The 15,520-nt window shown below is 47.5% G+C and overlaps 1 protein-coding gene across 1 annotated transcript; it reads left to right on the forward strand.

Annotated features, from left to right (window-relative positions):
• Nucleotides 1-2,257: 2,257 nt before the first annotated feature.
• Nucleotides 2,258-9,907, forward strand: POLR3D (RNA polymerase III subunit D). Its single transcript, XM_032635989.1, has 9 exons — nucleotides 2,258-2,408; nucleotides 2,643-2,812; nucleotides 3,792-3,835; nucleotides 4,447-4,598; nucleotides 4,761-4,885; nucleotides 5,096-5,264; nucleotides 5,597-5,862; nucleotides 6,274-6,426; nucleotides 6,599-9,907. Exons 2-9 carry the CDS (start codon nucleotides 2,648-2,650, stop codon nucleotides 6,719-6,721), a joined length of 1,197 nt encoding a protein of 398 aa, XP_032491880.1. The 5' UTR covers nucleotides 2,258-2,408; nucleotides 2,643-2,647; the 3' UTR covers nucleotides 6,722-9,907.
• The last annotated feature ends 5,613 nt before the right edge of the window (nucleotides 9,908-15,520 follow it).

The following is a 15,520-nucleotide window of genomic DNA, read 5'->3' on the forward strand; positions in this document are numbered from 1 at the left end:
ATGTATATGTGTCTCTCTCTCTCTCTTTCTCTCTCTCTATATATGGATGCTTTTTAAAAATTTCCAAATTTTCTACAATGAATAAGTATCTTTGTAAAAAACAAAATAAAACAAAAACCTAGGAGCTGCTAGAAAGCTGCTGGACCTCAAAGCCCAGAGAATGAAATCAAAGCAGTTTTATCTAGTGCCCCAGTCAGAAGCGAAGAGCTGCTATGCGTCGCTCTGTAAGGGACAGGAAGAGTTTTCCTTTGTTTAGGTTTAGTTATATAAAACCAATATGGAGAAAAGAAGTTGAAAAAAGTCTGGTTTAGAAACCAACACAATATTAATATATTATTAAATTGACAACAATTTAAACAATTTTAAGAGCCAATACTCAAAACAATGTGGCAAAATCTTATATATATTCTTATATATGACATACATTTATGTATACGTTTTCTTACTGGTGATGCATATCAACACAACCCTTTGAAAGCAATTCAGCAAAATGGATGAACAACCATAAAGTGTGCATGTTCAGAATGGTACAAGCCACTGTGGAAACAGTTTGGCAGCTTCTGATAAAATTAAGCATACAACTATCATTCAACTCAACAATCGCACTTGTGGGCATTTATCCCAGAGAAAGAAAAACTTGCACAAAAACCTGTACATGTGTGTTCATAGCAGCTTTATTTGTGATAGCCCCAAACTGAAAACAACCCAGATGTTCTTCAAAGGATGAATAGTTAAACAAACCATGGATATTCAGCAATAAAAAGGAATGAACTAGTTATACGTGCATGATACATGCAACAACTTGGATAATCTCCAGGGAATTATGCTGAGTGAACAAAGCAATCCCAAGAAGTCGCATACTGTATTATTCCATCTTTGAATGATTTCCACTCTGGAAATAACAGAAGTATAAGATAGAGGACAGATTAGCAGCTGCCAGGGATATGTGGGAGGGAGGGAAGTGTGGCTGTAAAAGGGCACTAGAGGATCCTTGCCGTAATAGAAATGTCTTGTATTTTTCCTATCAATGTAGATATTCTGGTTGTGATAGTATACTATAGTTTTACAATATGATACTATTGGGGAACCTGAGTAAAAGGTACTTGGGACCTCCACATTATTTCTTACAACTGCACGTGTATCTACTATTATCTCAAAATAAAAAAAAACTTTACTTAAAAAAATAAAGTACGTCTTCTTTTGGCCAGTTATCAGAAGTCTGGAAATTTGTTCTAGGAATATAATCCAGAAGAAGAAAAAACTTTAAAGGCACCAGATGTTCACTACAGTGGTATTTACAATAGGGAAAAGAAACAATTTAAGTGTCCAAACAGGAACACAGACAAGTGGTGGCATAGCCACCCAAGAATTATGCAGTCGTTTGATGCATCAACGAAGCAACGTTATTTGAAAAGGGAGGATTCAAAATTGTGGTACAATGTGAAATCTCTGTGAGGGGGATTGTAATATATTACAGAAGTTTTAATAGTTAGTCTATGTGAAATTCCAGCAAATGTTTTCCTTCCCTCAAGCTATCTGTAAAGTTACATGGTTTTTACATGGTTTGGGGGTGGAGGGAACGACAGTAGAGGACATTTTTTTATGTTAAATTACAAATGTCGGAGTCACGATAAAAGTTCTTTAAATCTGTCCCTCAGAACCAACAGAACAAACTTCGTTTTTCAAGTTCCAGGGTGGGAACAAGAGTGCATACAAGGGCCCACAGTCACGAGTCCAGGGCAGGTGCCATTAGGCACCCGATTCATCCGCTGCAGCTGCTCCAGCGCTATGCCCACAGCCCAACCCCAGGATCCCACCAGGATTCCGGGGAAAGGACCCCCGAACAAGGGCGAGGATGCAGCCCGGAGGTGCAGTGACCACTCCAAGGTCACCAGAGAGCTGGCAGTCGAGGCTCGGCCCGGCCCAGCCCAGAGCTCCCTGACTCTGAGTCGGGGTCTCGCTCTCTCCCCCGCGTCCCCCGCCCCAACCCAAGCTTCGACCCCAAAGCTCCGCAGCGGCGAACTCCCACGTTGCGTCCAAGCGGCCACCCAGCCCCCATCCCCTGAGCTGGCGCCCCCACCTCACGCCGCCGGCCAAGACCCCCCGAGCGCTGCAGCGTGGCGTGACCTAGACCATTCCCCGCTTCCTTTTTCGCCCTCTCAACCCAGCTTTTCCCGACTCCGGGAAGAACCGGGAAGAGAAGGCGGAGGGGAGCTAGGCGCCGCCGGATAAATACTGTGGCTCGGCCCCGCCCACCGACCTCACTTCCGCCCCGCGACAAGATGGCGGTGCCCGCGCCGTGCCACGCAGACTTCCGCCCGGCGCCGAGGCCCGGGGCCGACCGCGGGTCGCCTCGGAGGTGAAGTCGGGACGTGCGTGGTGCGGAGCTGCAGCCTGGGTGCGCTGAGGTGCGTCGTTGCCTCGTGCTTGGTCGGGAGCCTGGGGAGACGGCGAGCCAAGGGGTCTGGCCGCGGTGGTCCGGGGAGTCTCGCCACGTGGGAGGGGGAGGAGCTGAGACGCTGCGGGAGGGACGCCCTGACGGGGGGGGGGGGGCGGGAGGCCACGTGGGTGGGGTTCCGCCCAGGGTCCGCGTGTCCTCCCCCTCGAGTGACTTCGTTACCCCTTTCCTCCTTTTCTCCCAGGCACCATGTCAGAAGGAGACGCCGCGGGCGAGCCCAGTGCTCCAGGAGGGCCCCGACCCCTCCTTTCTGGGGCGCGGGGGCTTATCGGGCGGAGGCCGGCGCCTTCCCTCACCCCGGGCCGTCTTCCCTCCATCCGCTCCAGGGATCTCACCCTCGGGGGAGTCAAGAAGGTACCCGACGGCACCTTTCTAAAGAAACCCAACTACCCTGAATTCCAGGCACCTGGGGGTTTGACTGATGTTCCTGTAGGGCCTAGCGTGGTGTTGGGCCTCACGAATCTTGTCCTCAGACTTACGCCTACAATTTCTGGGGAGCCCTACCTTCAAATCAAGATACTGGGTACGAAATATTGACATGGCTCTCAGAGATGACTGAAGAGCAGAGAATCCTAATTAGCTCAAAAGCAACTTGAGCAGTGTTTATTTTGTTTTTGTGTGTGTCTTGGATACCTTTAACAAACCCATGAAAGCCACGCAGACGTAAACTTTACCTTCAATTTAAGAGAGTTCTGAATTTGACCTGGATCTCAGTGTGCAAACTTCGGATCCAAAGTATTACGATTCTTAGACATGGTATCAGAGGCTCTGAGTCCTTTCCTATTATGTTTATGACTGTAGATGTAAAGGGTAGCCCTTAAAGAAGATGGGGAGGATGACAGCATAAAAGCAGCCAGTTTTTGAAGACCAGAGTTTACCTTTGGAAATTCTGGTGGCTGTCTAACCCGATCCTCTGTTTGTGAGTGCTGGCAGGTCTGTCTTCCCTACTTGAGCCTTGCTGCTAGAGCTCTTTCACTATGATACTGTCTGGTCTCTATAGCAGTTTGAAGACAAGGGGTGAGGTGAGGTAAATTGCTTTGCTATTAGAAGTCCTGAGGGCTCTCCTTTCAGGGGGCAGAAGCTGAGGCTGCTATTTAAATGTTTTTTGATGCCCCTTTTCTTCCATGTGTAACTCCACTGTCATCATGACATGACATTCCTCCTTTTCAAACACATGTCCCTTTCTGTAAGTCTTTGACAACAGTGTGGAATGTGCAGAAGAGAGCCATGTTGGTCTTTGTCCACAGAAGTTGCCCCTTTGAAAGTTTTTATTTTCCCCTGTACTTTGGGATCAGAATCTACCAAATCAGTGACTCCTGTATTTTACTTTCAGAAAACCTTCACCCCAAATATCATCAGTCGGAAGGTCAAGGAAGAGTAAGTAGCTAGGCCTTCTGAATACTTGCCCCTTATTTACTTGTTCTGAATTTGGGCCTTTGGGGAAATAACTAAGTATGTGGCTCAGAAATTTAAATTTGTAGATTTAATTCTTTTCAGTAGTGATTTCCAACCCTGGCTCCCAGGTGATTCTAGCGTGTAAGCTTTAAAAAATACGGATGCCTGGGAGTCCATCCCTAAAATAGTGGTTTAACTTGTTTGCAATGAAACGGAGTGATTATCTTTTATAGCCAGAGTTGAGAGCCAGTAGTTTGGGCAAAGATGTATCAGGTTCTCCCTTAAATTCTTTTGCAATGCAGCTTTCCTACTTTCAGTTAATACCCAAAAATCCACATTTTGGGGCAGTCTCTATAATTCAACTTTGGAGTTATAGTTCTAACATACACTCTCAAACAAAAAGGTAAGGTACAGTAAACTGAAAGGACTCTGCTTCAGCAAGGAAGTGAAAAAGGTGCTAGACTTATGATTGGGTGTTCTGCCTCTCGTGATGTAGTTGTTGACTCATGTGGAGCGGAGTGTATGGGAGAGTAAGACCAGTTCTCAGAGGCAGGGGAAGTGAGTGGTTTCCCCTAATCCAGTGTCTTTTCCAGGCCCAAGGAAGAAGTAACTGTCAAGAAGGAGAAGCGTGATAGGGATAGAGACCGACAGCGAGAGGGCCATGGACGGGGCCGGGGGCGCCCAGAAGTGATCCAGTCCCACTCTATCTTTGAGCAGGGCCCAGCTGAAATGATGAAGAAAAAGGGTACAAAGCTGCCGGGGCTCCGGGAGGAAGGAATTGGTGGATTTCAGTTCAGACTGCTCGAGAGAAGGGCAAGGGCGGTGGCATTCCCCTGCTTGCTCCCAGTTAGTGGTCCTTGCTGTTGGCCCCTTCCTTACTCCTGGTGAACTGGGTGGTTTCCCACAGGGAACTGGGATAAGACGGTGGATGTGTCGGACATGGGGCCCTCTCACATCATCAACATCAAAAAGGAGAAGAGGGAGACAGATGAAGAAACAAAACAGATTCTGCGTATGCTGGAGAAGGATGATGTAGGTACCAGCAGGCTGAGGGGATGGGGCTTCTTTGTGTGATGAAGAGCGCTTCAGGGGAACCAATTCGGGGGAAGCAGAGCTGTCTGATGTCCCGGAAGCCTGGTGAGCGGCGGGAATCTTCGATTAGAAAAGGACTAAGGTGGACTGCACTCCCACGTATTTGTGTGTGCTGGCCCCGCCATGTGACCTCCGACTCTTCTTTGGCAGTTCATCGATGACCCTGGGCTGAGGAATGACACTCGAAATATGCCTGTGCAGCTGCCGCTGGCTCACTCGGGCTGGCTTTTTAAGGAAGAGAATGAAGAACCAGATGTTAAACCTTGGCTGGCTGGCTCCAAGGAAGAGGACATGGAGGTGGACGTGCCTGCTGTGAAAGGTACTCTGTGTCAGTTAACATCTTGTCTCCTTTTCTCCAGCTGTCCCCCAAGAGCGAGTTTCCCAGACTGCTGCTGCCAAGCCGGTCCTCTCCCACTCCACAGGACCTGAGCACGCTCAGCGGGTTCACGCTGTTGGGGGTCGGTGTGCCAAGCCTGCGATACTCCTTTTTAAATAAGTCACACAGCTCCTGGATCCCTCTTTCAAAGCAGAGTTTCCTTGCAGCTTCCTGGCTGAGTGACAGTGGAGCACACCAGGCCGAAGGGATGGGTGCAGTGAGATGGCATAGGGGCTGGCCACTGATAGCCCTTCCAATTCTGTTATCTCGGGCAGTGAAAGAGGAGCCACGAGATGAGGAAGAGGAGGCCAAGATGAAGGCTTCCTCCAGAGCAGCCAGGAAGACCCCGGGCCTCCCGAAGGACGTATCTGTGGCAGAGCTGCTCAGGGAGCTGAGCCTCACGCAGGAGGAAGAGCTGCTTTTCCTGCAGCTGCCAGACTCACTCCCTGGCCAGCCGCCCACTCAGGACGTCAAGCCTATCAAGACGGAGGTGCAGAACGAGGACGGACAGGTGGTGGTTATAAAGCAGGAGAAAGACCGGGTACGTTCACGATTGAGTTCTGTGAAGATGCAGGGGACCAGGAGGGGAAAGAGCCACCTGCAGGGGGAAGCAAAGGTGTGCCGCCCGCCCACGCTGAAATGCGAGAATAATGTGCATTTGTTCTTTCTGCCCGCGAGGGCCTTGGGGCTTTGTACTTCAATGCCAGTTGTATGTGTGTGTTTCACAATGAAATATTTTGAATGTGTACAAATAAGAGAACATAGACTCTCATATCACCCAGCTTTATCAGTCACTGATATCTTGTCCGTTTATTTATGTTTGCTGTGGTTTGGGTTTTGTTCTGTTTCCTGAGCATTGCCAGGCAGCCCTAGGAAAAGGCCCTGTCTGGGGAGCTAAAGGATGGAGGGAACGGCTCCTCACCCAGTGTCCATCCCCTCGTTGTCTTCACAGGAAGCCAGGCTGGCAGAGAATGCTTGTACCCTGGCCGACCTGACAGAGGGTCAGGTCGGCAAGCTGCTCATCCGCAAGTCGGGGAAGGTGCAGCTCCTCCTGGGCAAGGTGACTCTGGACGTGACGATGGGGACCACCTGCTCTTTCCTGCAGGTGAGAACCTGCTGGGTCGGGACGGAGGCTCTTCGAGACATTGAGGAGTGTTGAGGACTTGGTGCTGAATATGGAGGAAGGGTTCTTGGGATTATCACGTTGAAATCACAGGACTGAGTGAGTGATAGGCTATGCGGTTTTGGTTCTCATCTCTGTCTCTCTTCATTGGCAGGAGCTGGTGTCCGTGGGCCTTGGAGACAGTAGGACGGGTGACATGACGGTCCTGGGACACGTAAAGCACAAACTTGTATGTTCTCCCAATTTTGAATCCCTGTTGGATCACAAACACCGGTAAAAGGAGCATATGGAGGATGGCGGTGATTGTGTCCACGGCTGCTGCCTGCTCCAGACGTTTTATTCTCAAATCTGTTCAACCCAGAAGGCGCCTGTTTAGCCCACCCACTCCAGCCATCGTCCCAGTTTTCCCCACATGGCTCCTTCCCGCAGCAGCTGTGAACGGCGCAGTGACCTTCCCACAGCACGGAAACTGCACACCCTCACTGCTGGGGGGCTTGTCCCTGCTATTTATTTTTATATTTATGGCTTATCTCTTCAACTGACTGCACCCTCCCCAGGTGGAGAGGCCGCACAGTCTGGGAAGGGACGGGCTCCTTCTCTAGGTGACGTCTTTGTTCTCAGGGTAGGAAGTGTAAGGACAGCTGCTGCTGCTGCTCCTGCCTTCCTCCCAACAGGCGGCACCAGAGAGAGAGCAGGGGCTTCTCGAGGCTGAGACTCAGCCCCAGCCCTGCCCGTTACTAGTTGTGTGATTGACAAACTACCTGACGTTTCTGAGCCTCATATTCCTCATCTGACAAAAATGAGGACGATACCTACCTCACTGGGTTGGCATGAGGATGCGGTGGAATATTGTCGATGAAAACTTGCACAAGGCCAGACATACACAGTAGGCGCTCAATAAATGTTAGTTTAGTTTCCCTTCGACTGAATCTATTTTCAAACAAAAGAGAGATTCTGAGAATCTCAGATAAAGTGAATGGAGCTGCTTTATCCCACGTTCTTACTCCGTGTCCTATCCCCCCAGCCTGATGCTCTGAAGGTTTGGGTTTGGGCCCTTCTATGCCCTTTTTTTCCTAAGCACTCTTAGGCAAGTGCTTCCTGTTAATTGCTGCGAGGCCCTAGCTGTAGGTGCCATCAGAAGTGACAGAGTCAGAGACTCACTCCTCCCAGTGCCCTGCAGATGCCTTCGGGTGACATGGTGGTCCCAGGACTCCCTCCACCCTCACTCCTGCAGTAAGTAGCTGTTACTCTTCCAGTAGCAGCTACTGGAAGAGTAGCTGCTTCCACTATTTCTCAGAAGAAACCTGTGACCACTCCTGGAGAATTATCACCACACCGAGGCAAATACTGCTGAAAAACAACCCTGGCTGAGAGAGTAAGTAGAAGATTTATTGAATAATGGCCTCACTTTGAATTTGAGAGGCCCACCTCTGTCTCCTGTCCTGGCATCAACTTGGATTCCACTGCCACTGGCCGCGCTGGCCTTGTAGTTCATTGGTCTGTGGTCTTGTTCCTTTCAGCAGCTCACCACACTCTTGATCCTTCCAGTGTGTGGTCCCTAAGGAGCAGCTTCTCTTTCCTCGTCCCTTGTCTGCAGGGCAGGGTCGGGGAGGCACCTCGGAGGTTGGGGAAGGCCTCCTGTTGCAGTGTTCGTGGTCATTAGACACCGGCAACTCAGCTCCCTTTGCTGTGAGCTTAGCAGACCACCTCTGGAACAGGTGTGAACCACACAGACTCCTGTTAACTTAGGTGGCCCAAGAGGTTTTGGAAGGATATGCCTTTCTTTAGTCTCGCCTTCTGTTCCTTGAGCCTGTTTTTCATTCATCACCACTGGGGCTTCTCCACCGAGCCCCTCAAGCTGCCTAGCCAGCAGCTAGGAGGCAGGATTGACTGTGTAGTCCCCACATCGCCCCTTCTGTAGCTAAGAGCTCACGTGAGCTCTGTTGGATGGTACTGTTCTGGTCTCTGTTCTCACTGTAGAGGACAGGTGAGCAGAAAGGGTCTTGGAGATGTGTGCCATGGAAGTCCTGTTTGGTCTAATGCTGAGCTTTGATGAACCAACTCCTTTTTTGTTCTCTGGGCTTCAGTGTTTGCTGCTTCTCCTTTTCCACAGCTAATGAACTGCCAGTGAGTCTCCATTGTAATCCTCTCTTTCTCTTGGTTACTTTGGTTCAAAAACACTCTTCTGCTTTTCCCGGCTAGCTCAAAGGCCCTGCCTCGTTAGATGTTTGGTGTTTTGTAGTCTTGAGTTCTTTGACTCCTCCACAGAAGCTTGAGGAAGAGTGTGTACCACTTTAACGTTCACCACTTTGCCATTTCAAGTATCTTGGGGATCGACCGTTACGACCCTGCGTCACAGTCCCCACGATCTGTCTCTGCATTCCTGATACACAGATTGAACATCGTCAATAAAAGTGTGGCAAAAAGACGAGGCAAGTCTGCTTTCTTGGCCAAGCCTCCAAAGCATACATTTCTACCAACAAATAAATGCAAATGACAGGAGTAAAAAGCCCAAAGCCAAATTCATGTATGAGTGCAAATGGATGCAAATTTATTACTACCTGCATCTGTGTGTATGCATTTTGTTAAGATGCCGAAAGCAAGCTGTAGGCTTGTTCATTTCTTAATTACATGATTAAGTGACAGAGTGTGGGCCTTAGAGTCAGGGTGGGGTTTGAATCTAACTCCACCAGTATAACATTGGGGAAAATCATTTATCCTCCCTAAGCTCAGTTTTACTCATTTTCTGTAAAAATGAGATAATAGTAGCTTTTTAATAGGGTTGCTTTTAAATTACAGTGGACATAAAACATTTATTTCCTGCCAGACAGAAAAGTGCTTCTGTCAGGACGTGATCCCCACAAGTAACAGAAAACTAGACTGATAGTGACGTAAGCAATAAGAATGTTTAATTATCTCATGTAACGGGCGGTCTGGAGATAGATGGTTCCAGAGTTGGGTGGCAGCCAAAACATCAAGATTTTCTTGGATGCATTTGTTCTGCCATCCTTGGTGTTACAAAGTGGCTGTAACAACTCAGCATCATTTCTTCAAATGACAGTGTCCAGAGCCAAAGCAGGAAGCAAGGTAGACAGCAGTTAAGGAACTTCCTCCTCATTCTGCTCATATCAGGGAGGAATGTCTTTCAGAGGCCCAAAGAGACTTGCCCCTATGTCTCTCTGATAGAGCGGACCACATAACCACCCTTGGATGGGCACTGGAAAAGAGGGATGGGTGGACCAGTTTGTCCCCTGGCACTGACGTCTTGTTGCCTTTGAGACAGGGTTTTGTTAGGAGGGAAGAAACAGGAATGGCACTTAGGTATAAACAGTCCATGATAGTTGCTACCGTGATTAAAAAATACTGTCTATTGTACTAAACTCTAACTATATCTAGGTAGAATTTTTTTTTAATGTTCAATTACCTTTTATTCTAAATAAACCAGTTTTAACATTTTAGTGCATATTCTTTCAGACTAGAAAATTGTGTATGTTACATATAATGATATAAACATGCTGTTTTATCACATTTCATCTCACTCAAAAATACAGTTCTTCCATGTTAATAGTAAGCCTCTTGTACTTCAGATACTTCTGATCTAGCTGAAAATATCAGAGACAGCGCCCTTTAATCCTCCCAGACCTACCCACATGGTCCAATTGATCACTCACACTTGGCTCTTTAAAGGAAGAGGCTTATTTCCTAGGTATAGTCACAGTGAAAACAGTGACGTCCATTGCCTATTCATCCCACCCCCAGCCTAGTGCAGGATACTTCCACAGTTGGGGCGTCCCCCTCTTAAGATGGCTACAGCTGTAGTGACAGATGCCATGTTGACAGCTGCTCTTGGACTGTGGTTCAGCTGCCAAAGTTCTACTGATGGAGGGTCGGAACTGGAGTGGGCTTAGGTCTCAAGGGCATCATCTGAAAAAATGGAGATAGAATGCCAATTCTAGGAACCCCTCTGTGTGGCCAACTTCTGACTCAGCTCTTCTGAAGCGTTTCTTCCGTCCCCTTCCGTGGGAGCAGTCACTGGTCCAACTCCCTGAAAGCTGAGGCAGAGGTTAGACTTCCTTCTGTTTGGTTCATTTACATTTAAGACCCAGTCAGTTGGAAAAAATGCAGTCTTGATCATCATTGGCCCAACGGTTTTATCTTGAGTACTTTTCAGGATTCAGTGGAGAAATAGAAACCATTCTAGGTACTCTAAGCAAAAAAGTTTAATACAGGAAGATGAGTATTTTTAGACTGATTGGAAAGCTGGAAGAGTGAGCCATAGGTTGAGTCTCCAGGATTCAGAACCCTAGAGAACTGATTTACCAGGGGAGCTACACCCTCTGCTAGAATCAGGAAGGCGGAGGACCTGGATCGAGCTATGAGGACACACTGCACGGCCACAATCTAGGGATCAGGCAGTGCCTGCAGTCTCAACTGCCTGGGGAACCACAGAGCTAAAGGTTGCACCCTGAAACACCTGAAGACAACCCCCCACATGCTGAGTGCCCTCTGTGTGCTAGGTACAGTTCAAGCGTAGTATTTGTCAGTGACAAAACAGAAAGGTCTTTGTCCTGGTGGAACTTGGATTCTTGTGAGGGAGACAGACAATAAGTATAAGTAAGTTACAGAGTATTTAGAAGGTGATGGGTGCTTGGGAATTTTTCTTTTAAAGGGTAAGGGGAGTCTATGGGTGGTAGTATCACAGTAAGTAGGGTAGGCTTCATTGAAAAAATATTTGAAGTGAAGCAGCCGGATCAGTAGGCAGTGGGGACAGCTAGGAGCTGACACTGTGAGAGAGGGGACAGTATCAGAGGTGGGGTGGGCAGCCCAGGTCCTGCAGGGCTTCGAAGCCATCATAAGGACTTTGGCTTTATTCTAAGGGGAATGATTAGCTGTTGCAAGTGTCTCTTAGGTTTCAAAAGGCTCCCATTAGCTGCTGGGTTGAGACAAGGGTAGAAGCAGAGGCACCAGTTTGGAGGCTGCTACATTGACCCAGGCAACAGACGGCAGTGGCTTGGACCAGGGTTAATGGTGGAGGTTTTGGGAAGTGGTTGGATGCTAGATACTTATTTCAAAGGTAGAGCCACCTCGATCTGCTGATAGAGTAGATGTGGGGTGTGAAAGAGCAGAATCAAACAGCCAAAGCAGTAGGAAGGAAGGTGGGCCATACTTCCACCTTTCAAATCCCAATTGATAGAACCTAGCTCACACCCAGCATCCTCGTGCAAGTGATTTTGGGAAATGTAGCATCCCCCTTCTAGCCCTCGTAATCCAGGTTGGCACTTTATAAAGTGGTGGTTGTTGCGTGCATGTTCAACCACATTCAGCAGAGTTGGCTTAAGGATCCAAAATTTGCAGGTAAAGCTTTTTGTGGCCATGTCGTGCTGCCAATACAAAGTTCTCTGATTCATTTCCTCAAAACAGTATACTCCAAATGAAAACACAATACCCAAGACTGACTGTACTCAGTGTGACTCACGCATTTTCCCAGGGCAAGATAATACAGGAACTCTTTTGGAAACAGCTCTTACACTGTACAACATAACATTAATGGCTACATTAGAATGCATCTTTGGACTATCAAAATTGACCCAAATATTCCCCGATTTCTGGACAATTTTGGTTTTTCCAATTTTTCACGATTTTAAAAGTGATGTGATAAACAATTTGTAGTTAAATTGTTTCTGATATCCTCATTATTTCCTTAGGATGTTTTTAAATTAAAAATGGCTTTTTTGGGGCTTCCCTGGTGGCGCAGTGGTTGAGAGTCCGCCTGCCGATGCAGGGGACACGGGTTCGTGCCCCGGTCTGGGAGGATCCCACATGCCGCGGAGCGGCTGGGCCCGTGAGCCATGGCCGCTGAGCCTGCGCGTCCGGAGCCTGTCCTCCGCAACGGGAGAGGCCACAACAGTGAGAGGCCCGCGTAACGCATAAAAAAAAAAAAAAAAAAAAAAAAAAAATGGCTTTTTTGACATTAAAAGTGTCAAATTCTATGCCATCTTTAAGGCTTTTGGTAGATAACGCCCTCCAGAATGTTTGCACCTGTCCACATGCCCATCAACAGTGTGTAAGAGTTGCTTGTGCATTTGTAAAGTTAATGTATTAATCAAGATTCTGGTTTTGAACTATATAAATGTAAAAAGATGCTGAGTAGAGACCTGACCTGGTACTCAGCTGACCCTCAGGGTAGATAACTAATGTTTTCTCTCTTCCCTCTGTCAGACATCAAAGGGGGTTGATGTGTAAAGAACACGCTGCCCCCACGGTTGGGTTATATGCTTTCCAAAAGTCAGTTGTGTTTTTCCCAAGTTTGCTTTTGCCAGTTGTGTTCACTATTGTACTTACATAATTCAGTTAAACATGGTATAAACTAATAAAATATGAGGATTAGAAGGAAGTATTTCTGATGAAAATAAGGTAAGTACATAATTTAAATATATAAACTGATGAAATATAAGTGCTAAAATAAAGTTCTTATTTCTGTGTAAACCAAGGTAAATGCATTGGAAAGAATAAACGTGAGTCACTATATACTACCATTGAATTAAGTTTAGGCAAGATAAACGTAAAGACGGGGGCAATCATAATTATCTAAAGTAATTCTGCATTCACATTTCCCCACCAGGTGTCTAGTGCTTTGACTTCACATTCTGCTTTTGGAGATATCAAAACTGGTGATCTTAGCAGTGCATTGTAGGTGTGTGTAATTTTCATGGAATGCTAATCAGTGGACCCATACTCAAAGAAAAGGACTTGTCCCTACACCAAAAGGGGATGAATGTCCATTTATAAGTGTTAAGTTAAAATATTTAAAATAGATACATTTCTTTTTTTTTTTTTGCGGTACGCGGTACGCGGGCCTCTCACTGTTGTGGTCTCTCCCGTTGCGGAGCACAGGCTCCGGACGCGCAGGCTCAGCGGCCATGGCTCACGGGCCTAGCTGCTCCGCGGCATGTGGGATCTTCCCGGACCGGGGCACGAACCCGCATCCCCTGCATCGGCAGGCGGACTCTCAACCACTGCGCCACCAGGGAAGCCCTAAAGTAGATACATTTCTTGTATTAAAAATTTTCCCCAAAATATCAGTTAAGATTAGGTTCAGCTAAGAGAAATAGAGCCCCAAAATAACAGTGGCTTAACCAAATAGACTTTTGTCTCTCATAAAAATCTAAAGGTGCACAGTCTGAAGTGGTATGGCAGCTCTGCTCTACAGAGCCCCAAGGGTCTCCGCTCTTTCCAGCTTACCTTCCCATGGTGTCTAGGGTGTGGCTCAGCCTCAACTTCTAAATTGAAACCAGACCTCTGTTCATTGCATCCCCACCCCTGGCAGCCAGATGAATGAAAGGTTTACATATTTCCCCATCCCCCCACCCCTTGCCAAATGACAGGGCATGTAGTCAATATTATAACTTCTTTAAGGAAGACACCTAAGAGCTGTCCCATAACGTTTACGATTACAGTTGACCCTTGAACAACACAGGTTTGAACTGTATGGGTCCAGTTAGGTGGCGATATGGAAGGGACTTGAGCTGACTGTAAGGGAATTGAGCATCCATGGATTTAGATGTCAGCAGGGGGTCCTGGAGCCAATTCCCCTGGGATATGGAGGGATGATTGTACGCACCATTGTCCAGAAAGCAGTGACATAGCCTCAGCCTCCAAGGAGGCTGAGAAATGTGGTCTTGATCTGGAATGAGCAGGTACCCTCCTAAAAATCAAGATTCGTTATCATGAAAGAAGGAAACTGGATACTAAGGATCAACCAGCAGCCTCTGGCCCATCTATTTCACTTACTTTAAGAATAACTGAACATCTACTGGTCTCAACTGTGACACAGAAGAGCTTCCAATTTTCATCACTGGTGTAAGCAAACCCTCAACTGCCGGCACAGATATAGTGTGCCGTTGTTATAACCACTTCCTTGCATACACTCTCAGTGTCCTTGCCCCTCTCTCCTGTTTACTCATAGGACAAAAGCCCACTTCTGGGTAAATCTAAATCTCTGCCTACTCTGCATCTCTCCTGAGGGCTTAAACCTGGCTGGAGAAGCACCTGACACCATGCTGAGTCATCTCACTTCAAGACCAATAATCTAGCACATTTTCCTTGTCCATTTACTCCTCGCACTCCCCAGAGAGTACTGTGTTCTCAAACCTCCAACACCCCACTCTCAGCTGGTGACCCTGCTTCTTATCGCAGTAAGAAAACAGAAGCAGTCAGAACACCACGTGTTCCCACTACTGTATCTGTCAGTCTGTTTGCAGCTGTGTCCAGGTGCACCGTCTGACCTGTTACTATGGGTGAACTGTCTGTCCTCCTCCCGGAGATCAGACCCTTCACAGGAGCCTAGCTAGATTCCATCCCTCTTACCTACTCAAAGGTTAGTGTTCCAGCAACCCCCTACACACACATCTATTTCCCTCTAGTAGGTCAGTGTCACACGATCCAAATAGGCTCTTAGGGATCCATCTTGAAAATAAATTTTCCTTTGAGGTTGCATTCATCTCCATTTATCACCTCTTTTCTCTGCTTCCGTTTGCAGCAAAACTTTTTTTTTTAATACATTTATTTATTTTTGGCTGCATTGGGTCTTCGTTGCTGCGCACGGGCTCTCTCTAGTTGAGGTGAGCGAGGGCTACTGTTTGTTGTGGCGCACGGGCTTCTCATTGCGGTGGCTTCTCTTGTTGCGGAGCATGGGCTCTAGGCGCATGGGCTCCAGTAGTTGTGGCATGCAGGCTCAGTAGTTGTGGCTCGTGGGCTCTAGAGTGCAGGCTCAGTAGTTGTGGCACACGGGCTTAGTTGCTCCGTGGTAAGTGGAGTTTTCCTGGACCAGGGCTCGAACCCGTGTCCCCTGCATTGGCAGGCGGATTCTTAACCACTGCACCACCAGGGAAGCCCTGCAGCAAAACTTCTTGAAAGAGTTGTCTTTGTTTATCTCCACTTCCTCTCATCCATTCTCTCTTGAACCCATTCCAATCTGCCTTCACCACTCCTCCCAACGGCTCTTCTCAAGGTCACCAGTGCCAAACTCAATAGTAAACTTGCCATCCTTATGTTACTGAATCTATTATCACATTTG

The sequence above is a fragment of the Phocoena sinus genome, chromosome 6, assembly GCF_008692025.1.
Source record: "Phocoena sinus isolate mPhoSin1 chromosome 6, mPhoSin1.pri, whole genome shotgun sequence".
Lineage (NCBI taxonomy): Eukaryota > Metazoa > Chordata > Mammalia > Artiodactyla > Phocoenidae > Phocoena > Phocoena sinus.